Source organism: Rhineura floridana, chromosome 8 (genome assembly GCF_030035675.1).
Source record: "Rhineura floridana isolate rRhiFlo1 chromosome 8, rRhiFlo1.hap2, whole genome shotgun sequence".
In the NCBI taxonomy this organism is placed as follows: Eukaryota; Metazoa; Chordata; class Lepidosauria; order Squamata; family Rhineuridae; genus Rhineura; species Rhineura floridana.
Window position 1 is genome coordinate 51,149,775 of NC_084487.1, and position 27,639 is coordinate 51,177,413.

Below are 27,639 nucleotides of genomic sequence, written 5' to 3' on the forward strand. Positions count from 1 at the left end.
AATCTGTTCCTTATTTGATCTTTATATTCTTCTGGGGTGTTATTTAAATTGTATTTGGCATTCTGATTGCTTTGTTGTTCTTCTTTAGCTTTACTTTGGTTTTTGATACTTTACTTTGGTTCATGATCTGTGCCACAGTCTGCTCCTGCAGAAAGTATGGAACTTTTCCATCTTCTGTTGCCAATTATATATTCAATTTGATTCCTATATTGACCATTTGGTGATGTCCACGTGTACAGTTGTCTTTTTGGTTGCTCAAAAAATGTGTTTGCAAGAAACCAATTATTGGCTTCACAGAATTCAACAAGTCTTTCTCCTGCTTCATTTCTGTCTCCTAAGCCCCATTTCCTCACAATTCCTAGTTCTTCTCTGTTCCCTACTTTTGCATTCCAGTCCCCCGTGATTATCAGCACATCTTGTTTTGGTGTGTGATCAGTTTCCTCCTGTACTTCTGCGTAAAATCTCTCCTCCTTCTGCGTTTGTTGTTGGAGCGTAGACTTGGATGATGGTTATGTTAATAGGTTTCCCATTTAATCTCATTGATATCACTTGCTCAGACCTTGTGTTGTAGCTCCTAATTGCTTTTGCTACATCACTTCTCACTATTAAAGCAACCCTGTTTCTTCTTGATTTCTCATTTCCTGCATAAAATATTTTGTAGTTGCCTGATTGAAAATGTCCCATTCCCGTCCATTTTAATTCACTCATGCCAAGTATTGTAATGTTGATATATTCCATTTCTTGCTTGACAATTTCTAACTTTCCCTGGTTCATGCTTCTCACATTACATGTTCCTATTGTGTGTGTCGTACAACTCTGGACTCTCCTTTTGCATCTGTGCGCATCAGCCTCTGGGCTTCCTTTTGGCTTTGACCCAGCTGCGTCATTAGTCACAGTGCTACTTGTACTTGTCCTTAGTTCTTCCCCAGTAGCTTGGTGAGTGCCTTCTGACCTGGGGGTCTCATCTTCCAGCACTATATTGTGTTGCATTTGGGATAGTCTATTCGTAGGGTTTTCAGAGGTGGTTTACCATTGCCTTTCTCTGAGTTTGGATGGATCTTAGTCTGGTGTCTCAGCTTTCACCATTCCGTCTTGGGTGCCCCTGCTAGGAGTCTAGCCTCTTGGTCTAGACTCCTGACGGCATTGCTCTCAGCTTCTTCAACACTCTCAAACCCCCTCACCACATTAAGGTGTGGATCCTAAGGGGGAACAAACAATAATTATTATTAAAAAATAACAACACTAATTTATTGGGAGTATTTAAGCTCTGTCTACTAATCTAAGGACTAAATTCTCAAGGCAGCTTACAATATATTTTAAAATACAACAAACTAGACAAGAGTTACTAGGGAAGGGTAAGGTGTATACAAGTTACATTTCCTTTTTCCCAGTAATTTAAAATATAAGCATACAGTCTATGGATGACTCATGTGGGGCAGTTGATTTGGCTGTCTGTTGGAGTATTGAGCTTTGCCTGCACCTATGCTCAGCCTATTATATTTGTAAATGAATCCAACAAAATGGTATAAATCTCAACTGATGTCCTTCCAAAGGATACCAAACTCAGGTAAGCTTTGTAGTAGTGGAACTTCTCGCTCCTTGCAGAAGTTGGGGAAGCTTAATCTTTCCCACTGACTATTAAGGAACATTTTCAGTCATTTGGGACCTATTAATCCTCTTCTGTCCATCCCTTCTCAAACTCACAAAGGATATTCTGCCATGGGCAGTTAACAGATTTCCTCATGCTCATCAGATTCAGAAATTTTGAAATCTATTCAGACTTTGGGATCAGGGTGGCTGGGGAGAACAAATTATCTGGCTTACAAAGTTATTTTTCTGGTTTACAAAGTAGGCATTACCCTCAGCTTTGATCACAGTTCAGCAATTCCTGCTATACTGTTTATTCAAAGTACATTGGGACTTACCACTTTACCTCTTTGGCATTTAGCAATCTTGACAGTTTAAGGTTTCTAACAATGCGTCTGTTTTTCATAATCCAAAGTCTGCAATCTTTCCTCTTTCATGATAACTCCCTTCTTTTTTGTTTCATTTGCACTGTAGTACAAGTTTATCAGAAATTAAGGATTTAATTATTTCTTTATTTAAAATCAAAATGGTCACTGTTATTGAATGCATAGTGCCCCATTTTAGTTTGCAAGAAAGAAGAGTAACCTTACTTTCTGTTCTATTTTTCTATGTTTTTAGGATGAGGATCCCTTTAACCCATTTCTAACAGAAGATTTTGAGCAGTGCGCATTTTTCACAGGTCTGAATATTTTTGTTCCTTGTCATAGTGTACTAATATGTATTTGATTAAGACTAAGGATTTGCAGCTAGGCTGGAACACAGCAAAGTTCTGGCATGTCTAGTGCCTCTTAGAACACATCTGAAGAAATCATGCTTAGTATTATACATGAAGATAGCATGTTATCAAAACCCAGCAGGTTTAATATTAATATTTACGTGCAGAAATAAACCTTTTGTGATCTGTATCATGATGGTGGGATGAGGAGAGTTACTTGAAGAAGAACATCCATAGCTGGAGACATAAGTGGACACCTTTAAAAAGAGTATATGTTGATGGAAATAAATTGTAGTTCTGGCAAAACAACAACACTAAACCAAGTATTTTGAAACCAAATTCTGATTCTCCCCCCCCCTAAATATGTTAATGGCACCCTGGGCCAGTTTACATATTACTGTACAGTTGTTGCTTCTGCAATGCCATCTTCATACAGATTTATTTGGTTAAAACAACAAAATAATGCCCAATAGCTGCAAGTCACTTTTGTGTTTTGATTATCTTGTTATTTTAAGGTTTGTTTATGGTTATTTGTACTTGTTTTATTTATTGATGTATCTTCTTGTTTTATACAAGATAAACGTCCTGATCTCTTTTGGAGGAAGGGCAATTCACACACGCAATAAATAAATAAATACAGGAATAATGCTGAATAGGCAGTTGAGATTATTCTTTTCAATTGTATCAGGCAACTTGACTAATTTAAATTATATAACTCCAAGGCAAAAAGGATTAATATATTTCTCACCCCCCCATCTTATAGATTCTTTTTGTGATCAGCTTTTGCCACGGACCACACAGATTTTATTGGAATATAACTCCGGAAAATGGGTGCCACGGCTTCGTGAACCACGAGATTTATATGGATTGTCTCCTACAGCTGGACACCTTCACCTAGTACGCTGGCCCCATCAGTATGAAGTTATCCGAGAAAGAATTGAGCATATTGGTAAATAATATTAAAAGTTTGTTCTCATGTGGTACTTCTATAGGTAATTCTTAAAGCAATATTTTACTAAATTATATTTTCTGTGGTAAAGCACTTTATAATCCTTGATGCAATCAGTTAAATTCTTCAAAACCTCAATAAGCCTTTGAGGTATTGAAGGAAGAGTGTGTTACTTTCCCTGTTAAAAGGAAAGAACTCTAGAACACAAATAGCTTCGTATAACTTCATAAATAAGTGTGATGACTTTCAGGTCTACTGATTGAAGCCCCCCCCAGTTAATTGAGAGTACAATTCTGTCCTCTAATTATGCTAGTTGGATGAGGATGGGAGTGAGACTATGCCCACATGCATCAGTAGACCACAAAAGTATACTTGCATCAGGGATCTACACTAGCATAACACCATGAGCTAACATTACATTTGAGGTAACCATGATGGCAGCACAACATTGTTGCAAGGGCCATAATTGGTTAGAGTTGGAGGTATGTCAGAGGATAAATAGAACTTAGTTGGGGCCATATGCTTGCTCACATGTAAGTTATATCTTGGTAATGATGTAATATAACACCAACGAAAGAGGAGGCATAAGGAAAACAGAGCTTGAAACAACAGTCCATCATCTTCTTGGCACACACAAACACAAAAGAGGATAGGATTCCCACTGGTCCACACTATACATGACTTCCCCTAAAGAATTATGGAAACTGTGGTTTGTTAAGGGAGCTGGGAAGTTGTAGCACTGTGGGGGGGGGAACTACAGTTCCCAAAATTCTTTGGGAGAAGTCATGTGCTTTAAATGTGTATTGGATGTGCTTTAAATGTATGGTGTGGATAATAGCTTTGCATCAGTTGTGGCATGCCACCAGTGACATATAATTTCCCTTAAGTAATGCATAACTCTTAGAAAACATGGTGCATGGTGTAAGACTATTTTCGCTGTTGCCATATCTAAATTCCTTAGAGCACACAAGTGGGAACTTGGGTAACGGTAAGTCTGATGGAAGGGCAACATGCACAAAAAGAGCGCACTTAGAACAACAAACAACAAACACACAGGGCAACAAGGTAGGAAAGGTATTGTTGAGCAAATTATTGCGCGCCTCCCCCAATCTCCTAGTGGTGAGATTTCAGGGATCCCTGCGCTTCTCCAGGGTTTGGTTTCCTTTGGGGAGAAGGTCAGCGGAGACTGCAGTGTCTTTATGAAATATGGTTTATTTATTTACACACATTCCAACCTGAACTCAAGGATGGAGGGGTTCAATGCATCTGCAGTCCAATATTCAGCTTTCCCATCAGTGCTACAGGAGACCCCCCAAACGCCATGGTGCAGAGAGCCAGTCTCTCTGCCTCCCTCCAGCTACCAGCTACCAGCCTTTCTCTAGACACAACTAAAACTACAAGCACAACTTCTGCTAGCTGCCAGGAGTGGGGGGAGGCTCCTCTCCAGAAGAGTTTTAATGACAAAAGGGTCTCCCTGGCCCATTCACCGTTGCTGGGCAACCAATAATCCCATCATTTTACCTGGCCACTCTATTTGATTAACAAAGGAGATTCATCTGGCTAGCAGAGCCAGTTTCTTTACCCCCAGGCGCAAGTCTCCAAATCAGAGGTTGGAAGGGGACTCACAGGGATCATCCATTCCAACCCCCATGCTCATAACAGTATGTTACTAATATTAGTCCTTTCAGAATTTTTATAGGTACTTGCATCATCCTGCAAGATGCCGACAGGAACCTGAACTCCACTGCTACAACAAGGATGCAAGGACAAAGCACTACACGTAGGTAAGCAAAGGAGGGGAGGCCCATCAGGGAAGGGAATTCACACCCTTGAATGTGACTTTTTGCACATTTTCCATTTGCCCCACCCCAGCAAAACTGTGTTCTCGTTTAAAGGGGACACAAGAGTAAATATGCACTAGACAGGAGGGTCCCATGGATCAACATCCTTCCAGTGCAAGTAAGCTCCCACCAGCAGAGCAGTTGGTAGCACAGCCATCTTTATGGGAATATCAGACACTCAAATCCAACAATTGATATTACTGGCCAAATACTCACAACCCCTTTTTACTTACAGGATCAGATCCAGGGCAAGGAACAGGCCACCCAGCAACTAGAGAGAGGGATACAGTACAACACTTGGGATGGTGAATATTATCTTACTAACTATATTGTCTAGCACCTAAAGTTTATATCAAGGGCATCACCACTGGGCGAGTGGACTGAAGCAGGAGGACTGGAAGAGCATTTGTTATAGTACTCATTCAGCAACTGCTGCTGAGTATTTAGGATGAGATACTATCTGTTGCAGCTGGTGGCCATTAGTTACTGCTACCCTGTGTTTCTCTTATCTCTCCATGTGTAAAACCGCCAGCCCTTCAACAGAATTCCAGTGCAGCGCTTCACAATTGTGGCAGATTGCAATAATTAGCGACTCTGGAAATCGGTTGCCATGCTTCTATCTTTCCAAAGTGCTGTGCAACTGAAGAGTGTGTGACAGCCAGCTATGCAACAGGTGAAACTGTATCCTTCATGGAAGTTCAGTGATATAATTGTTCCTGTGCCTCTCCTGTCTGCCGTGGACCTGCCAATATCACAGAAGTCCTGCACAAATAGAACGGTTGACAACCTCATGATGATGATAGAACTCCTTCTACCATTGATTGTGATAAATAAAAGCTGTAATTATTCCAATGTGTTTCTGTTTTATGATTGTTAGCTTTCTAACAGTTTTCATTCAGCCCCTATCACTTAGCTCAGTCTTTAGGATGAGATAGATGCACAAGGATTGGCAGGGGTGGGAGGACACGGGTGCTCCACCGTACCCTGGCAGAGTTAAGGATCTGAACGGCCATGGTAATGGAGCACCAGGAAGAATGAAAAGATAGGGCACCACATCTCACTTCCTGGCTCCTCTGTTTAAGCTGGTGTTATAATAGTAGAGTAAATGATTCTGAGATAATAACAAGCAGGCAGTGGGAATCCATATAATGAAAATGGGGACGGGATTGCTGTATAGGATGATGGGGCTGGACAAAATGACAGGGATCCTGAGGTATGTGAAAGATAGACAATTACCAAATTGATGTTATTGGCCCATGCACCTTGGCCTTGAAGACAGAAACAAAATTCAAAGGGATCTTGATAGGCTGGAGCATTGTGCTGAAAACAACAGAATGAAATTTAACAGGGATAAGTGCAAAGTTCCACCGCTAGGAAAAAGAAACCAAATGCACAGTTATAAGATGGGGGTACTTGGCTCAGCAATACTACTTGAGGTTGTTGTTGATCACAAGCTGAATATGAGCCAACAGTGTGATGTGGCTGCAAAAAAGGCAAATGTTATTTTAGGCTGCATTAACAGAAGTATAGTTTCCAAATCGTGTGGTTCCCCTCTATTTGGCACTGGTTAGGCCTCATCTTGAGTACTGCGTCCAGTTCTGGACACACTTTAAGAAGGATGCAGACAAACTGAAGCAGGTTCAGAGGATGGCAACAAGGTTGATCAGGGTACTGGAAACAAAGCCCTATGGGGAGAAACTGAAAGAACTGGGCATGTTTAGCCTTGAGAAGACTGAGGGGAGATATGATAGTACTGTTCAAGTACTTGAAAGATTGCCACACAGAGGAGGGTCAGGATCTCTTCTTGATTGTCCCAGAGCGCAGGGCACGGAATAATGGGCTCAAGTTACAGGAAGACAGATTTCAACTGAACATCAGGAAAAACTTCCTGTTAGAGCAGTATGACAGTGGAACCAATTACTTAGGGAGATAGTGGGCTCTTCAGTACTGGAGGCTTTCAAGAGGTGACTGGACAGCCACCTGTTGGTGTGCTTTAATTTGGATTCCTGCATTGAGCAAGGGATTGGACTCGATGGTCTTATAGGCTCCTTCCAACTTCTATGTGGGGAACCTCCCAACCTTTTCTAATGGAGACTACATCCAGGATTTGAATCTGGTACCTCACATATACTTAATCTGTGCTGTTCTCTAGGGCTGTGTCTCCTTAATCATCTACATACTTGGATCTGTGGGCTGGAAACTCTGGAAGATTACATAGGCACCATCATGTGACCTTTGCTTGTCTGCTGCTGTGGCTGGGGTTAGAGAGTTCTATGAAATGGAAGCTTTGTATTCTGGTCACTATTCCCCCGTGGCTGGCCTTGGACCATCATCTTCTGTTTCCCATATCAGTTTTGTTTCCCTCTGTGGTACCTAAGGTAACTCATGTTGCTGGTTCTTATAAACTGTATGTTATACTAGTTTTTTGGGAATATTGCCATCTCCCTTGCAAAAAACTCATATCACGTTGAAAGTTCAGATGAGTATCTGTGAGAATTTTATTCCCCCAGCAGGATATGCACTCTTCACCTGAGGAATTACAGATTCTCCATATGTTTCCTGCCATGCTCTATGGAGCTGACTGGGTGCTGTAATAAGAATGCCCTCCCATCCTTTCTTCTGTGTACCTGTCAGTGTCCTGCCCAGACCTGAAGGATTCAGACTGAGGCGAGATGATGTCTTTTTCTCTTTTTATTAAGGTTATGGTTACATCCAAAGCAGTGCGCTTCATACAACTGACTATTCTGACTCACTGCTTTTCCTAACTAAGCAGTCTTTGCAGCATTTGGGGAAAGTTGACTCAGCAATTGTGTCTTGGACGACCCTGGCTTAAGTAGGGGAGGTTTTTGCGCATAAACCAGCTCCGCCTGAGTTTCATCTTTTGAAAGTCTCGCTTCTCGCGCCTCCTCGCACGGGGTGAGGGGGGTGAGTCTCAAATGGCACATCAGTAAAGGGGGCTTCGGAAGGTGACAATGTGGGCTCTGGAAGCTGGATCCTGATTGGCTGGGAAGTGATTGAAGTGTCCGGTGGGGATTCCTGCGCAGGCGTGGAGAGTGCGACCAGTGAGTCTCGCCCCAACTGCTCAGATGTCAGACTTGCAGAAGGGGCAGGAACTGCATCCACGGACATGCTGAGTATGGGAGTCTGGGGTCTGTCAGAGCCCTCCCTGATACTCTGCCTTCCCCCAACTTCCCAAGGGATCTCGTCCTCATCTGACTCCTCTCCCTGATCTAGCTCTCCCTCAGTCTAGAGCACAACAGTCAGAAGGGCAGCTGTTTGCAGGATGTGTTGCATTTATGTTGTCTTGGGAATGTGAATCCCTGTTTAAGGGAGTCCTCCTGATGGTGTACATATCTACAGTTGTCAGTTGGTGGATTCCTGATTGCTGCCGTTGTCTGCAGCGGAGGGGGTGTTGTGGTATCTTTGCCATTTTGTATATGTCCTGGGTAGAGTGACAAAATGGTTTCATACTGCTCAGTGTGTATTGATTGGTTCCTTCCTTCCTTTGGTAATGGGGCATCATAGGTGCACAGTGCTTTGATTGGTGGATGGTCTGTTGCCTTCTCTTGTAACTAGTATTGTTTTGCTATCTGCTTTGTGCTTGAAAGACTTAGGGCCACAAGTGATTACACCAACATTCTACTAATGTTAACAGCTACCAGTTTAATGGAAACAGGATTGCACTACGTGACTGCATTCCTGTGCACATTACTTGGTTGGCAATAAGCCCCACTGTACTGTATTTTTCAGTAAATATGTATAGGATCTGACTGTAAAATTTAAGAACATAAAAAGAGCCTTGCTGATTCAGCCTGAAGACCTATCTAGCCCAGCATCCTGTTTCCCACTTGGCAATTGTTAAGAAAGTCCCCACCATAACCACATTTGGCTTCAAAATAAGCAACTTCTAAAAAATGAAGTAAAAAGTGAAAAAGTAAACAGGATCAAATCTCTCCAGAACACGTGAGAGTTGTTCTAAACGTCCATAACAAACACTCAGCTAGAAGGTATACAGTTAATGAGAGCAGTCTTGGAAGCAAGAAGGCTTCCTTCAGAAAATGGAAGTCTTGCTCGAATGAGAACAAAATGGAGTACAAAATTTGGCAAAAGAAATGCAAGCAGATAAAAAAGAATGAAAAAAAAAGATTTGGAGGAGCACATAACTAAAAACATCAAGCCAACGCTTAAAAAATACATCAGAACTGGGAAAATGGCTAGGAAGTTGGTTGGTACATTGAATGACCAGAGAGTGAAGGTTTAGGAGGATAGAGAGGTTTCAGAAAAACTGACTGAAGTGTTTGCTTTTATCTCCATTATGGAAAACCTAAGACAAATATTCATGGCTCTGAGCTGACTTTTTCAGGAAGAAAGTCTGAGGAACTGAGGCAAATGGTAATGACAAGAGATTAAGTTTTGGGCCTTGTTTACCAATTAAGTCTGGATAGTCACCAGGGGCTTATCTACACAGGGTTTTACTGTGTGTCTGGTGCTACTTGCATCCCCTCTTAATTCGCATGGTTCACATGGTGTTACTGGCAAACAGAAGCTATCACACAGTTCCTCCCCTGTAAATCCGTACTAACCCAATCCTCTGATAATCTGAAAAGGGAAAGAAAAAATGTCTCCGCTCCGTATCTCTGGGATTTGCAGATGCTGTGCTCCAATGCTTTTAGGTGGGTGTGTCAATCATTCCCCTCTCCATACCCACTCTCTCCTCCTCCCTTCCTTCATTTCATTTCCTGTGGGCTGAAGAGAAACTTCCGCTTCTCTCTCCTGTTCTGCAAGCTTCTTTTATGTTGCTGCAAATGGCGCCTTATTTTCTCCCCCCCCCAACTTGTGCACAAAAGCATAACACTGCTCAAACAAACATTTGTATTTCAACTGTATTGTACCAGTGAAAATACAAATAATTGCACTTCTGGGTTGTTGTTTTAAAATGAAACTTACTGGTAGAACAAACTGAGCATGCTTGGTTGCCAGGTAAACAGAGGGAGTGGAAATGTTAAATTAGAGGGTGTGGTCTTTAGGAAACTACGTGATTGATGCTTCTCCTCAAGTGTGACTAGAAAACACAGTGTTTGCAGCTGGCATTGATCCCTTACTGTAGATAGTGCAAACAGAAAACGGAGGTAAAAACATTGTCTTTAGCATGAAGTTATGCTCCCATGTGGATTTTATTTTATTTATTTAAAATATTTCTATGCTGCCCTTCTACCCTACAACAGGGGACTCAGGGCAGCTACAATTAAATAGCACACTTATATAATAAAATACACAATAAAAACACAAACATTACAGGAAATGAAAATGCATAAAATACAATTAAAATACAAAATGCATTATGCATACACATACAAGCATACATACATGTATATATGTGCATGCACATATAAGAGAGAGAGAATAAAAGAACTTAAAAGATAAAAATGAAGGGTAAAAAACTTTAAACAGTGTCAGGCTGACCCATCAGTCCCAACCAAAGGCTTTCTGGAACAAAATAGTTTTTACAAGTGTCTGGAAAACCATCAGGGAGGGAGCAAAGCGGGCTTCTTGGGGCAGGAAATTCCAAAGTCTGGGAGCCACAATTGAAAGGCTCTCTCCCAGTAAAGCACAGGGGTGATATGCTCCTTGCGCCATGCTTCCGTTAACATTCTGGCTGCTGCATTTTGGACCAACTGTAGCTTCCAAATGGTTTTCAAAGGCAGCCTCGCGTAGATTGCATTACAGTAATCAAGCCTCGATGTCACCAATGCATGTGTCACTGTGGCCAAGTCAGCTGCTTCCAGGAACTGATGCAGCTGGTAGACCATTTTGAGATGGCCCAAAGCACTCCTTGGCCAGCAACACTTCCATCTTGTCTGGATTAAGTTTCAGTTTGTTAGCCCACATCCAGCCCTTCACAGCCTCCAGGCACTGATTTAGGATGAGTGCTCCCACCCTGCCATTAGATGGAAGGGAGAGATAGAGTTGTGTCATCAGCATATTTATGACATTGCACTCCAAATCTCCGGATGACCTCTCCCAATGGTTTCATATAAATGTTAAAGAACATGTGAGACAGAATGGAACCCTGTGGTACCCCGTAGGCCAACAGCCAGGGGGTCGAGCAGTAGTCTCCCAGCACCACTTTCTGGATCCTGTCCATCAGGTAGGAATGGAGCCACTGTGAAACAGTGCCTCTTAGATCCATCCCAGCAAGACGGCTCAGAAGGATACCATGATTGGTGGTATCAAGGGCCGCCGAGAGGTCCAGCAACACCAACAGGGATGCACTCCCCCTGTTTGATGCCCAGCGTAGGTCATCAAGCAGGGCAACCAGGGCAGTCTGTGTCCCAGGACCAGGCCTGAAGCCTGATTGAAAAGGGTCTAGATAATTCGATTCATCCAGGAAAACATGGAGTTGAGCCGCTGCCACCTTCTCAATCACCTTGGCAAGAAAGGGGAGATTAGAAACTGGGTGGAAGTTATTAAGATCCGCAGGATCTAATGAAGGCTTTTTTAAACAAAGATCTAATCACAGCCTCCTTCAACAATGTTGGCATTAACACTTCCCTTAGGGAGGTGTTAATCAAATATGTCAACCAACCAGCCCCTCCCAATCTGGCAGATTTAATTAGCCAGGATGGGCAAGGATCCAGCGAGTAGGTAGTGGCCCTCATTTCTCCCAGAATCCTGTCCACATCCTCAGGCTTTACAAGCTGAAAAGTATCCATAGAAAAATGACCAAAGGGAGCAACGGGGACATCTGCCACAACTGTAATTAATGAGGAGTCCAAGTCAATCTGAATGCGAGCAATTTTATCTGTGAAGTGCCTCACAAACATTTCACAGTGAGCAACTGATGGTTCAGAGTCTGCTGTCAGGCCAGAGCCCAAAAGACCCCAGACCACCCAAAAAAGCATTGCCGGACGGCACTGGGCAGATGCAATGGTGGCAGAGAAGTGTGCTTTTTTGCCGCCATCACCACCACTTGGCAGGCTCAAAAATGAGCTGTAACCAGTGTTTGGTCAAAGACAGATTGAGGTTTTTTCCATCGTTGCTCTAGCCGTAGTCCCTGCCGTTTCATCGGGCCCAAGGTTCAGTTAACCAAGGTGTATTACAGGCCTTCCCTGGTGGGAGAGGGCGCTATGGAGCGATAGTGTCCACTGCCCAGGTCACTTCCATATTCCAGAGGTTGACCAAGGCTTCGGCAGTAGCGCCAGCCATCTTGGGAACATTCCCCAGAGCATTCAGGAAACCATCAGGATCCATAAGTATCCGGGGGCGGACCATCTTAATCGGACCATCACCCTTGCAGAGGTTATCAGGGACACAAAGTCTAAACCTAATCAGGTGGTGATCTGACCATGGATAAGCCCCAGGTCTGGATGGCTTCCACTCGTGAGTTTCTTAAGAATGTCAAATGTGAAACTGCTGAGCTTCTAACAAAAATAAGTAACTTGACTCTGAATTAACCTCTATACCAGCCCCAGTCTTTATTCTTGTTTTAAAGAGAAGGAACAGAAGCTGGGAAATTATCATGTCAATGACTGAATATGATGATATGATTTCAGCTCTACTTTGTTTTCCAGTTGGACAGTAATGGTTATGTTTATAAGTGCATTATGATACAGCTGGAATATCTCTGATGGGCATTTTGTTTTTTGAATTGAACTTTACTCTGTCATAAAAATGATCAGCAGAGATCAGATGTCTTGAAAAAACCATGCAATTATGTAGCTGATAATGGGGTCCTTCAGAATCTGCTTTCATTGTCACAATTTTTAATCATGAATAAATACCATGTTATTGTTTGCTGTTCCTTTCAGCTGTATTGTTAAATAATTTTGGCTCCTACAGGCCATTACCACAAGGTTCCATTCTCATTTACTAAATATGTTAAAATGTTCTGAAAGATGTCAGCAGCGAATATAAAGCTGAGTTTCTGAAAACTGTAAGCATTCTCTTGGTACCCACAGCAAATTTTAGTTCTTTAACACCATGGTCTCCAACTGTAGCATATAAATACAAATGTAATTTAAAAACAATAAACTGAAATCTGTTAACTGTCAGCAACAAGTAGCAATCAGATTGCTGTTCCTTTATAATCCAACATTATTGTGAAGATGCCTTAATTTAAGGCATAAGTATTAACTTAAGTCTTAGGTATGTCCACAACAGGACAAGTATGAATGTCTACTACAAAATGAAACTGGAATGTTATGAGAAAGATACAAAGAAAGAAAATCTAATTTCTTTCAAATCTCTCATATGACAAGATAATGTGTGTAATCAGTATCATCCATCAAATCCTGCCTGCCTTCCTTTCTTGTTCCCAAGTTCATGGTCCTATGCTGACACCATCTGGCAAAAAATCCTTCTGCTGTTGAAAAATAATTTCTAGGGGAGATGCTTTAATAGCTTTGGAGGTATTAATAGAACATAACAAACCTGTGAACTAGACCACAGTAATTCTTACCTGTAATGCATAAAAAGTGAATAGTTCTTACTCTAGGATAAATTCTCCTTTAATATGAAGAAGAGACTCTTTTCTTACTCCAGGGCCTCACACAGTATTCTTGCTAGTGTATTATACTGAAGTGATAAGGTCAGATAATTGTTAGATATATAGCAAAAGTAGTTGGGATTTAAAGAAATACAGTTGGTTTTCTAGTTGGTCACACCCATGCGCCTGCACACACACCAGTTGTTTTTAAGAGCATTGTCCTGCCAGTGCTTTATGAAGCATCATGAACTTGAATGGTGCTATTATTATTATTATTCATAATACATTAAGCATGCACACATAGAAAAGAATCACAAATGGCAAGAGCTTTGTTTGACATTTTCATCATAACAGTGCCCATTGCCAAAAGGAGATGCTGATCTTCAGTTTTTAAAGTGTCTAGTGACTTGTCTCTTTGGCAATGGGCAACTCTTGCAGTAGCAACATCAAATGTAAACATACACATCTTGCTTCTTTGGATCACAGCCATTATGTTGACATTGTGCACCTATCTGTTAGATTAGGTTTATGGTATAATCAAGAACAAGGAGCTATCCAGATGTCAGTAGTGAAGATTAATATTTTAGTTATAAATAAACCTGAAGGTTTTTCTCATAGGCCGCAATTGAATCTTGTTAACTTTTGGGATGTCCATTTCCTTTGTGTCATCAAGATTCTCTTGTCTGTGGCATTTACATCTCACAATCATGAAATATGAGATGAGAGATCATCAACATTTCCATTTTTTAAAAAATAGATTGCTAGTCCACTTAGTTGCAAGTAGGAAAACAAATGTACCTCACCCATGAAGGGATTTTTAAGGCAACACTTCCTTACTGTTTTACAATGCACAGTTGTAAAACTAATGTCATTATCCTTGGTGACTTGACACACATGAATATTTTGAAGTAACGCCTATAATTAAATATTAATTTCTTATCTTTTTTTCAGAGTGGATTCCCCCACAACCAGAACCACTATACAGTCCAACAGGTCTGGAGATTGAACCACTCTGCCCAGACCCTGGAGAAGGTGCTGTGGTATATCTAGCAGATGGAGGTCTGAGCACATTTCATTATAGAGTTCATAATGAAATCACTTAACACAGAATTATTTTTATTATACAAAATTGTTTAAAATAGAAATCTACATACAATACTGAAAAAGAAATGCAGTAAAGAAACTGGAGAGGGGATTCAGTTTAACAAACAAAAAAACAAGATTTACATTTTTTTAAAGTTGCAAACATTTATTCAGAATACAGACACCACTCAAAATACATGTGTGTCCAACTATAACTGCAGAGAATGATTGTTACTGAACAAATAACTGGCTACTATCCTTAACATATTGCCGTGGGCAACTAGTTGCATGTAATATCTAGTGGCCCTGGATGAGAAAAGGCACATTCTTTATGTATAAAAACAATCTAGCCATTTAGGGCCACCATGAACTTCATAATGAAAATGCAACTACCCAATTCAGTGTGAATGTGTATCTGCTTAAAATACACACATATATGGCTGTTTCTGCTTTACTTGATTGGGGAGATTGACATGGGAATGAGTCCTATTGACTTCACTTTCATTCACATAATAAGTGGAACAATTTATTCTTTTGTTTTTAGCTTTAAAAAGCTTATACCATAACAGATGTAAAACTGAGTGTAAACATTAACAAAATACAACAGGATTGAACAAAGCTGGTTACACTTCCAAAAGGATGCTGTTTACAAAGACTGTGTTACAGCAGATTGACTGGGTTACCAGATATTCATATCGTACAATTTTAACAACCATCTATATTATGGTAAACACTTATTGCTTAAGTTCCAGCTTTGGAATACCCTCCCAAGGGAAACCATGCAGTTCCCATCTTCACTGCATTCAGGAAACATGTAAAAACTTTCTTATTTTGGCTTTTGGCTGATAGTTTCATGACATTTTCACATTGCTGGTATAAACAGCTATCTGTAATCCATTATATTGCTGTTTTAAATTGTTTTTATTGTTCGGAGTTTCCCTGGGCTCCCTTTGGGGAGGAAGGGTGGCTTGTAAATTTGAAATAATAAATAATAAAAGGCTTTGTTCTATTCCAAAATCTAAGAAATAGGTACTAAGAAGTCTCATCAATTTTTAATCTAACCTACATTCTTTTATAATGTGTTAGTTTATATATTAATTCTCTCTGCTGGTTTCTTTGCCATTCTTCTGTTGACTGACTTACAACTAATTTCTAATGTTGGTTCTACGCAGAGTAGACAACAACAACAACAACAATAATTTATTTCAGTCATTGACCAGATACATAGAATACAAAAAATAAAAACCAATAAAATGCAATACAATTTAGAAATAGTACATCCAATCAAGATTTTACAAGCATTTGACCTGTACCTTCCTACAAGAAATAGAAGCCGCAATATATTTGGCGACTTTATATGTAACTTGTGGAGAGTAATCTCCCAATAAATAATCAGCATAAAAGGATTCTGGTCTACCTGGGAAGGAAATTAAAATAGGGGAAATTAGCTGTTGCCTTAGATCACGATAAAAAGGGCATCTCAATAGAACATGCACATTGGTTTCAGTTTCACCTTCGCCACAAGGGCAAATTCTATCACTGTATGGGACTTTATTAAACTTGCCCTCTAAAAGGGCAGAGGGGAGAGTATTCATCCTCACCAGAGTAAAAGCCCTTCGATACTTAGGGAGTGTCAAATCCGTTAGATAGGGCATGGGAGAAAAACATCTAGGATTGTACCTATGTACAGTTGAGGGGAGGGGCTGATGGTTCGGTGTATATCTCAGGAACCAGACGACCTAGAAACTTAGTTGTTTTTTTTAAATTGAAGCTGAGAGTCTGGAGATTAAGGTAAGTTAGCTGGAGACCCAGAGGGGACCCCCCCAAAACCAGAAACTCCAGCCAAAAATCATGCAGCATGCAACGGGTTTACAGAGGCAGCGCTTGCCTGGGCTGGAGGTTTGAATCTCCTGCTCTTTGGCTGCAGAGCGGTTTTCCCCCCATCCTGCCTGGGAAGCCACTCAAGCACGCAGCCCAGGCAGGGGATTCAAACCTCCCGCCTAAAATTCATAGCTGATGAGCGGGCAGGCCAGGCAGGATGGGGGAAAAACCGCTCTGCAGCCAAAGAGCGGGAGATTCCCCAAGAGGGAAGTGGCTGGCGAGATGGCCACTGCAGGGCTGAAGATAGAGGAAAAATCCCGCTTCCCGGTGTGAATATTTTTGTAGTGGAGCATACGCATAAATATATTTGTGGTGCCATCTGTCTGTTTGTAGAAGCTTTTTTTGGTGGCCAAAGTCATTGCGAGGGAGTCCGAGTCTTATGAGAAACTGGAGGGGTGCACAAAAAGACAAGGAATGCATTGAGAGTGAAAGAGACTACGCATTGAGTAACATCGGGATAAACCACTGTTATTATATTGATCTTCCCTCACACAATCGTGTGAGAAACTGGAGAAATCACAAGAGCTGTATTTTCTCTTAAAAGAACACATGCACACGTTTTTTGCTGCTAAAACCCAATGATAAAGTACAAAAAAAAACATTTGGCCGCGTACCCCTTGAAACCCTTTTGCGTACCAACAGGGGTACGCGTACCACACTTTGGGAAACACTGGTTTACATATAAAGATGTTGAAAGAAACATAAGTGTCAGAGGCATCAAAAACTGTTCACAGGTCACAGACCATTAAAGCAGCTACAGTACTTCCAAATGTAATCCATACACCAGAACAGAATAATGATACAAGATACTTTCTCACTCTTTGCTCCTAAGGATTGTATTAATGTCACTGAAATTGTAAACATAACCCAGGAATTAGTAAGCATATAAAACAGGAATTTGTTTTCAATATTCTGTTTGGATTTTAACCATGTGCATGAAAATTGGGAATTGTGAAGAAGATACTGTTTAGCACAATTCCTTTCAAAATATATGTTGCTGCATAAAAGAATACAGTAAAAATGGTGTGCAGTTTTCTTGCACAGAATGCTTTTCTAATAAGCAGAAATTCACATCTGAATAGTAATTGTATATTTTGCTTCTCCCACTAGCTGATAAAGATTCCAGCTTTATGTATTCTCGAATAGGGGGTACCTTCCCCTCGAAGCAGGTGCTTCCTCAATCCTGGGATGACTGGGACAATACTTTGATCTTTGAAGCACGATTTGAAAGTGGAAATTTGCAGAAGGTGGTCAAAATGTAGGTTGCTGATCATTTTCTTTTTGATTTGCAAAAGTGGTTACTAGTTTTTCTGTCTATATTCACTCTGGAATTAAGGGGCCATATCCAAATAAGTAAATACTCAAAGTAGACACACTGAAATCAGTGAACATACTAAACTGAGTACGACTAATGGATAGCACTCACACTCTATTTTGTTAGACTTTGAATGGTGGTTTAGAGAACATGAGATGCAGATACTCATGTACACTTGCAGGAAAGTTTTATTGGCTTATTAGAATCCCAGAATCACACAAAGAACACTAATTTTTGACCATACAGCACTAAGACAAAATATAGAAGGATATGCAGGCAATGAACATAATGGTAAAATACAATATATTGAAAGACAGAAGAGAATGTAAACTTATTGCCAATAACACTGTTTTGTGTTCTTTGTTTGCACTAGACAAGCCTTTAAATATACATTGTATTTTGCCCTTTGTTCAGAATCTGTTTTATCATTTTTCTATTTGATTATAATTACATATTGAGTAATTTTTTTTTATGGTCCTGACTTTTATGTTTTGTCTTATTTGAATCCTACCCTTCCTCCAAGAGCTCGTGGAGTTCCTCAATCATTTCCCATTCACCTACTATCTAGGCACAAAACTGCTTACTTTCCAAGAATCAACTACATTAAGTGCCTTCAGGTTATTCCAGTGAACTGAGTTGAATGATTCAACAGGCTTGTTCACACGGCGACTTACTGTGTGATTGGTGCTACTTGCATCCCTGTTTAATTTGCATGGTTCACATGACGTTAAAGGCAATCAGCAGCTATCACACAGTTTTCCCGTATCAACCCAATCCAATTTTAATGTGAAAAAGAAAGGAAAAAACATCTTGGGTTTGCTGCCTCGATGTTTTTTTAGTGGGCAGGCTCTCTTACGCCCCATCACCAACTCCCTCTCTACCACCTACAAAAACTGGTTTTCACTCACTCCCCCCTCTATTCAGTTTCATACAGTTTCATGTCAATTGCACCCCCAGCTCTCCCCATCTGAACCCCAGAGATGTGTGTAATTGACAAGAAACAATGAAACTGAAAAAAACCCTCCCCTTCTCTATTAGCAATATTGATACTCCAGAGGGAGTAAACATGTAAAATTAGGGGCAGGGTCACAAGGAAACAGTGATACTAACCTTTCAAGAGGAACACCTACTTGTGTGAAAGGAAAACAGTGGATTTTAAGGTAGGAAGTGTGAACCTTGCAAATCTATTGCAATGGCAAAAGCTGCATCTTTACTGTGAAGTTCAGCTCCCGTGTGAATGAGCCCAACATATTTGATCACCACAGGTTCCTATATGCAGGTCATATTTTTCTTTCAGCCAGAGTCCAATTTTGCAAGTAAATGAATGATCCACTGTTTTTATCATTTTACAAACCCAAGACTGAGGAGAGAAAAGGTTGAGGTAAGGTATGGGTTCTGACAGAGAATACCTGAAGCCTTTTTACAACCTGTATTATAAGCTCTTCTGCAGCAATCTAGCAGTTAGGCAAGGGCTCTGTATCTTTGGTAGTAGCTAACAGTCTCCCTGATATAGACTTTGTAAGCCAGGCAGAGCTTGTTCTCCTTGTTCTTTTCTCACTTACTACTAATTATAATTGCACAAATGCTGCTCTTGTCTACTAAAAAGATCCAGAGGATGCCAGAGACAAAGGATGCCTGTGCCATCTCCAAGCAATTGCCATAACTGCTCTTGTGTAGTAGAGCAATGCTGCAGCAAAGACAGGTGCTGGTGTAGCAGTGACAATATATTTGACATATTGAGCACTTTGGAGGAAGGGTGAACTTAGAATAATTAAAGATATAACTGACTGTGAACTGATAATGGAGCAAAGGGCTGGGTCTCAGCAATAGCACAAAGGCACCTCTTGTATATTTTGTGTTACTACTGGAATCCTAGTTTCAGTCTTGTGTGCTACTACCATTGTATGGTATCAAATAAGACTGAGCAGTAAAAGTAAAAAATAAGCCAACAATTCCTCATGCAGACCAAATTATTGAATTTCAGGAGAAGGCTGTCAAATCTATTAGACGGTATGGGCTACTTTTAAAATACAAATACACGAATAAACAATTTCCTCACAAATTATATTGGCAACAAGATCTGCAAACTTTTTTTGGTGAAAGAAACTTATTTTTAAAAGATATTTGAAATAAGAACTATAAAGAAAAATTGGACAACACAGAAAAACATCATATGTTTCTTTACTGTGCCTGAATGTCCAACAGTATAATTTATATTAAAATATTTTTCTCTTTTCCCATGCCAGTAATGATTTTGATTACCAGCTGACATTACGCACTGATCTCTACACAAATAAGCACACCCAGTGGTACTACTTCCAGGTCACCAACACCCAAGCAGGAATGCCCTACCGTTTCACCATTGTCAACTTCACCAAGCCAACAAGTTTGTACAATCGTGGTATGCGTCCACTACTGTATTCAGAAGCAGAAGCGAAGATCCACAAGGTGGGGTGGCAAAGGACAGGAGATGAAATCAAGTATTATAAAAACAATCTCAGCCGAGATGGGCGCCAGTATTTTTCCCTAACATGGACATTTCAGTTCCCACATGACAGAGACACTTGCTATTTCGCTCACTGCTATCCTTACACTTACAGCAACTTGCAAGACTACCTGTCAGCCATTGCTAGAGACCCAAGACGGTCCAAATTCTGCAAGATCCGCATCTTGTGCCATTCCCTGGCTAGGAACATAGTCTATGTTTTAACCATCACCAACCCCTTGCAAGATTTTAAGGAGGAAAAACACAAGTCAGCAGTGATTTTGACTGCCAGGGTGCACCCAGGTGAAACTAATAGTTCTTGGATGATGAAGGGTTTTCTGGATTACATTCTGGGGGATTCAAATAATGCCCAGTTGCTTCGGGACACTTTTGTTTTTAAGATAATACCAATGCTGAATCCAGATGGTGTGATTGTTGGCAATTACCGCTGCTCTTTAGCAGGCAGGGACTTGAATCGTAATTACAAATCGGATCTCAAGGAATCATTCCCTGCTGTCTGGTATACACGCACCATGATCAAAAGGTAAAAAGGTAACACCATCTTTCCTCTCTGTTCACTATAGCCATTCTTGCTTCATTATTAGCCCAATATTAATTCATGCATAACCTGTGTTCAACTTGTTCCATAGTATATATTTTTGGTTCACTTTTATTAACATTTTGGTAGATCTAAATGTTTTCCACAGGAGGACTGCCATCAAGCGGGTAACATAGCTCCACCTATCGTCCAAAGGCAAGAATGTTTTGAAGTCAAGACTAGGGGCATCAGGCCCCTCCCACTCTCCAGTTCATTCTTGCCTTTCGTCCATACAAGTTGGAGTATAAGATAGCGTAGATAAGTTTTGTGTATCTGTGTGACAGGGTATAGAGATTTGTGTGTGTATTCCTGGTCGTTTCATTCCCTCCAGGGACATGTGATCAAGTTAGAACTATAAAGCCAGCTCCTCAAGCCCCTCCCCAGTTCCTTTTCTTGCACAGCCTAGGATATTCTTTCAGCTTCTGTTGGAATTCTGTTCAAGACTTTGGCTATGTGCACATGCACACTAGTTGCTTATACAGCTGCAAGTCAGATTTGAAACGAATCTGTCCCTGACTAGATCCATCTTTATAATTTGATTCTCATTCATTCTCTTTGGATTGTAGTGAATCTGTGTACACACCAGTGGACGGAACAGGTGGTTATGCTTTACCCGAATGTGCATTCCTTACTGATTTCTGCCTCACCTTTGATGTCATCATCAGTCTTTCAGCTGTTGCACATGTGTACAAGGAACTGAAGGTCTATGTAAAAAGAACAAAGCCTATGTCATGACCCCAGAGGCCCTGAGTAATCAAGGCTGTGGGCACACTAGTCTCTTCAAAAGCAGCCAGAATGGTTTTTCTGGGTGTGTAAGGCTACTTACTTGATTACTTGGCTGTGTTCTCCATAGATGCACAATTTCTAGGTATTTGCAGGGCAGCCACCTGGTCTACTCCAGCCATGTTCACAAGACACTATAAAATAGACAAAATACTCTGCAGCCAAGGTAGCTTTCAACAGGAGGGTTTTATAGCAGGTGTTGCAAGAGTCTTAGTGCCATTTGTTTGGGGCCCACCCAAATCTGGAAGATAGCTTTGGGAAGTCCCATTGTTATCCTTGAAGCCTCCTGCACACTTATCAAGGTACAGAACATTAGTTACTCACTGTGAATGGTGCATATGCAGGAGGCCTCCAGTTCCACCCTGACTTAGTACAGGTGACACGAGCTGATCACCTAGACTTTGGGGTTTTGGTCCTTCCAGTTTAAGCCATGCCTGTCTCAGAAGTATTTTCCTCTCTTGCCTATAGGTGTTTTTCTTTCTTCAGTCATACAGTCTTTATCTCTAGCTTGGCAATGAATGGAACTGGGGAGAGCTTGAGAAAGTTGACTGTATAATTCTAACATGTGCCGCTGCCTGTCTTATTGAACAATGAAAACTCATTGTTTTCCTGGAGGATTCCTGCATAGCCACTGGGCGGGAATATTCATGGTGAATATATGAATATGGGATGGAAAGATCAACCTCTGGAGAATGAAAAGGATGAGCTGACTTTCCCTTTAGCAACAAATGTGGTTTTCCCCTCTAAACAAGGTTCTTTAATCTTCTGTTAGCTGTGTTTTTCATATGATGGTTCCAGTTCTTATGGTAATAGTTCTATTTTTCAACTTCTGTCAAATGTCAACTGCAATGGAAAGAGTTTTTTAATATTGCACATTCAGCATCTGTCAAAGGAAAGGAAGGGATGGCCAATAGGTGCAACCTAGCTGTCATTGGACTCAGTGGAAAGGCTCCCATCCACACTAATGAAACTAACCAATACCCTACTGAAGATTGTTCTGGTGGTAGGAAACATTCCATCAAACACTACAATTACTATCATAACCCAGAAAAACTAGCCTGGAGTGGCTGAAATGCAATAACCAAAGCTGCTCTTATTTTACTTTCTACCTTGTTACAGAATGATGGAAGAACGTAATGTTCTCCTGTATTGTGACCTTCATGGTCACAGCAGGAAAGAGAATGTCTTCATGTATGGCTGTGAAAAGAGGGATCAGCAAGAAGAAGGGGCAGGCTTGCATCAGCGCATTTTTCCTTTCATTATGAGCAAAAATTGTCCAGAAAAAGTAAGCCAGTGTTTGAAGTTGCCTGTCAGTACATTAAAATCTGCTAACTTTTTTCTATATTTTTAAAAACTAATTTGCTAACTTTCTTAGCTCTTTCAACAATTTAAAAATTGTATAGAGTTGGTCCTTCAAGTTAATGAATATTTTAAAATACTTATATTGTAATAATCGTTAAACATACTAGGAGCTGTTTCAGTGAGTCCCTTTAGGAGCATACATATGCAGTCATCATACCATGTATTTCCTTCTGTCCCACACACACATCAGCGACAGCCAATAATGTAGAGTAGGCAAGAGGAAATGCAGGGCATGACAACATCAAATCTAAAGTAGTAAGTGAAACTACGTGTTGGGGAAGAATATGACATGAGGCCAGTTCTGGCTGCAGCTGTAAGCCTGCAATGCAGTTTTGTCCTTTGTAAGAAAGTGTGCTACTTGTTGCAGAAGCACAGTACTGATTCCACTTCTCTCTCTGTAAGTTCTCATTTCCAGACTGCAGTTTCAAGATACAGAAAGGCAAAGAAGGAACAGGTCGAGTAGTGATGTGGAAGATGGGCATCAGCAACAGCTATACCTTGGAAGTTACTTTCTGTGGGTCTAAACTGGGTAAGGTGAATGTAGTTTTTCTCTATAATTTAAATTTAAGGCATTGAAAGAAGTCTCATGTCTTGTACTTACAGATTCAATGGAACATAATATAAGCTTATTGTGCTTGATAGAGATAAATCCTAATAAGGGATGGTAAAATGTTATCATTATAGATGCATATAAAAGTTGCATTTAATCAAAGCGACAGGGATTGTGTGGGTACCAAATGTAACAGTTAAAGGGAGTAGATCACTACAGATGGATGAAAGTTTGGCTAATGACTTTAAAACTGAGATTATAATAGCTGTGTTTACACAGACATCTGCATTGCAGACTGGTTTAATAGGAATTCCCTCTTCTTTGGGGATTGTAGTTCTTTGAAGTGGGGGTAAGAAAGAATTCTCAGATTCTCACAACTAAGACACCATGGTTGTTGACCTGATAGCAAATCATTATCTACATTATACTGTACATATGCCCTTTAATATAAAATAGGTACAGTTTCTCCAGTTGATGCAGTTTGGGAATATGAAGTGAAAAAAGCCCTTTGCTGACCTTTGTGAAAGCAAATTCATAAAGTCTGAGAGAAGCGACCACCTTCAAGGATTTAGAATAAGTTTAAAATACTTTGCTTAAAAAGTGTTATAGGTTAGAACAACAGTCAGAATTAAATTTTCCTAGCCCTGTTAGAATAGATAAAATTATTGTTGGTACTGAGTAGGACAGTTTCTTAACTGTTTCTTAAACAGTGTCTGGCTTCCCTTTATGTTTAGGCAATAGACATGGCACCCACTTTAGTACTAAGGATCTGGAATCCATAGGATACCATTTCTGTGATTCACTGTTGGACTTCTGTAATAAAAAGAAGAGTAAGGTAAGACAAAGAAACTTTACTTCCATATAAAACTCTGTGGCAATAAGTTCAAAGGGTTTATTATCACTTGGAAGTAGTGAGACACTGAATTATTTTATTAACTAAGTGTGTGTTCTGCCCTAGTATAATGAATGCCTGAAGGAATTGGAGGAAATGGTGAAACAGGATGATCCATCTGCCTCTGTTAATGACACAGTAGAAAAAGATTCCAGGTAAAAGGAACTCTTCTGATAGTGCTTTTATTTCTAGACTATTATAAAGTGGGAAAATCAATAGTAGTGCTTGTTTTCCACATGTATTAACTGAGCAGATGATTGATCTGGTGTGCAGCTAATCTAAGATAACATTTTGCCATCCACACTCTTGTAAATGAACACAACATAATTATTTTCTTTTGCAGTTCTGATAGCTCAGATTCCAATGAGCCTGCAGTTAAACTAGAAACCCAGGTATGGTATGAATTCCCATCGGGGATTCAAATTTAGTCATATTTTGCTTGAAATTTATTTCCTTGATATGTAATACAGGATATACAGAATTGTATATTGACAGAGAGCAACAGTTGCAATGTGTCAAAATAATATGGTCTTCCCTGCAATCTTGTCTTAGTTTAGAGTCAGTTGTCAAGATCTTTGGTGCAGAATTATGGAAATCTAGGGATGCTACAGGACTTGAGACAGTTCAGAGTAAATGTTAACAGGAGTTTTAAACCTCCTTTCTACACACCTGCTGTATTGCTTATGGCAGAAGTTAGAGGACCATCAGTGACTTCAGAGCCCTATAGTTCAGTGATTAGCTACAGGCTGAAGATGCTGGAAAAAAATCTGCTGTGTTACCATTATTTTGTTTTACAGAACAATGTGAAGAAACTCATACTTAAAAAAAAGTATTGGTTAATATCACTTAAATAATTTGACTGCAATGGGTGTTTATTGTTTAGTGTGGTGTTCAGCAAGCCAAGGGGACTCAAGATTGCCAGGGCCAGACCATAAGAAATCTCCCGTGCCTTCAAAATTGCACACAAGAGAAAAATTCCTATACCTCTATGATGGACGTAGATACACCTGACTAAGTTTTTCCTTTTGTGAAATTCTTTAAGATAAAGGGGCTTTCTCAAGGCCTGGATCTGAAAATCCTTATGGTGGGCAGTGGGCTCCAAGAAGGCCCATTTTGTGAAATCCAGCCCTCTAGATTGCTTTTTGGGCCTCACACCACAGAGAAAAGAAGGAGAATCAACACCTGCACCAGTTTACATTAGGGAGTCTTCCTAAACCAGACACAACTGACCAACATTGTGAGACAACTGACCATTGTGAGTAGGAAGTGGTGGCACCAGGAGGTTTGCTCTGCTTGTCTCCCTCCACAGTAGCCACAATTCTGTCTTCTGAAAGGCTCAGCATTTACCACCATTGAGGGAGGTATGATGAGGCAAGAAGCAACTCTGGCTGGACACAGGCCTTGCCTCTCTCTTCCTGCACTTCCACCATACATTTCTTGCTAGTTGTGGACAGATCAAAGACGCACAGTAGGTAGGGCATACACATAATCTGTGACTAATCATAATACAAATTCAGAGAAAATTTGCTGAAAGAGAGGAAATTTTCATGTTAAAAGTCCCTTCATGTAGGGCAGAACTAAGCAGTACAAGAAATATTACTGGAAGTATGGTGCTGCTGACAAAATGGAAGCCTTCCTTTCCATCCATACATCTAGTACAACTTATCCCATGCCATAACTGACATCGTTACCCTGTGTGTTTCCAGCTGCAGCCAATGATATGGAAGGGAGTGAGGGGATGCACAGTATAATTTCAGGAACACAGGTCAAATTGTATTTGATTTAAAGGGATTAGGAATGTGATATGGAAGCAGCCTGCCATTTTTGGCAGCAGCCCAGTATTTTTTTGCAACATTTAGTTCTTCCCATAAGTCTTTTAGAGTTAGTGAGCTCTAGGAAAGAATCATTTAAAAATTCTTTAAATGAATAAAAATTATAGTGTGAATATCTTTAATCCTATTAAATCCTGTTATACATTAATTTTTATTTTTTATTTTGCTTGCTAGGCAAAACCAAGAAAGAAGTATCTGAAGACAAAAAAGGAAAGGAGTTCCTTTCTGGAATCATCAGGAAGAAGATTTCCTAAACATTCCTACGAACCAATGGTAGAGCATAATTTTTTTGGCATTAGACATTAACTATGCTGATTAGAATTTCTATATTATACATAATGCTATGTTCAAGAAACCAGAAGGGTAAGCAGTATGTAGTGTACTGTTTAAGAATATATTTGTAGCCTGGCAAATGTATCATTGCCATAAAGATATACCAGTATTTTGTCACTTTAGAGTCATTAGTTGGCCTTCAGGATTCTTTCCACTATAAGACCAGGAGTGGACCTCACTCATCTTCTGTTACACCCATCTCAGTAAAGTTACAGACTGAACTAAGAAGATCTTGTGTTTATTTGAAGAGGGCATCTCCCTGACCTTATGGGATACAATCTATTTTAACTGTTTTTAATGATGTATTTTAAAACTGTTGTGACCCACACTTGGAACTTTGGGTGAAGGATGGGCAATAAATTTAAACCATCATTATCAACAACAAAGGTATTTTGGGGTACTTTATTTTTTGGGGAAATAGAAGTAGAAGACGAAGGCAAGATCTTGAAGATTCCTGAAATATTACAAGTGTGCTTTTAAAGACTTTTGCACCCCTTAACTACAATGGCTCCTCTTATAAATGCAGTAATTCCTTTCTTTCTGTTTAGAGTGAAGCCAAAAAAACAGAAGAATCTTCTCACAGAATTTCCAAGAGCCAGGAACAAATACTAAAAAACGTAAGGATTTTATGTCATCTTCTTGTGTCTTTCATTATCAGAATTGGATTATACAGAAAATAGCATGATAGTTAACTTACAGCAAACATTAGTTAGTCAAGTCTCCTGTTTATACATGTATACATGTATACATATACGTATATGTAACGTTTGCTATTTTTAACAACTGTAATTGCTTCCCCCCCCCAGTTTTTAGACCAGTGGGAGTTTAACTAAACTGTGGATAAGTTCATTAACGTACCTTTAAAAAGCTTTTTGCAACACTGCTACAGTTATTACTACTAGTAGTAATAATTATGAAATCCAATCACTCTCCAAATCAGCAAGGGAG

General features: G+C 40.1%; 1 protein-coding gene across 15 annotated transcripts in view; it reads left to right on the plus strand.

Annotated features, from left to right (window-relative positions):
• Positions 1–27,639, plus strand: part of AGBL3 (AGBL carboxypeptidase 3) — a 66,261-nt gene that overhangs the window by 11,182 nt on the left and 27,440 nt on the right. For 12 of the 15 annotated variants that reach the window (XM_061639422.1, XM_061639415.1, XM_061639420.1 and 9 more), the window contains 12 exons: positions 2,206–2,266; positions 3,066–3,251; positions 14,529–14,636; positions 17,652–17,799; positions 20,103–20,885; positions 22,842–23,007; positions 23,487–23,613; positions 24,369–24,469; positions 24,593–24,681; positions 24,870–24,918; positions 26,533–26,631; positions 27,240–27,308. In XM_061639422.1, coding sequence (XP_061495406.1) covers positions 2,206–2,266; positions 3,066–3,251; positions 14,529–14,636; positions 17,652–17,799; positions 20,103–20,885; positions 22,842–23,007; positions 23,487–23,613; positions 24,369–24,469; positions 24,593–24,681; positions 24,870–24,918; positions 26,533–26,631; positions 27,240–27,308 — 1,986 coding nt within the window. Of the gene's footprint in view, positions 1–2,205; positions 2,267–3,065; positions 3,252–4,946; positions 5,036–5,327; positions 5,398–7,244; positions 7,471–14,528; positions 14,637–17,651; positions 17,800–20,102; positions 20,886–22,841; positions 23,008–23,486; positions 23,614–24,368; positions 24,470–24,592; positions 24,682–24,869; positions 24,919–26,532; positions 26,632–27,239; positions 27,309–27,639 lie in introns of those variants that run through there. The other 3 variants (XM_061639425.1, XM_061639426.1, XM_061639429.1) reach the window with 3 other exon arrangements.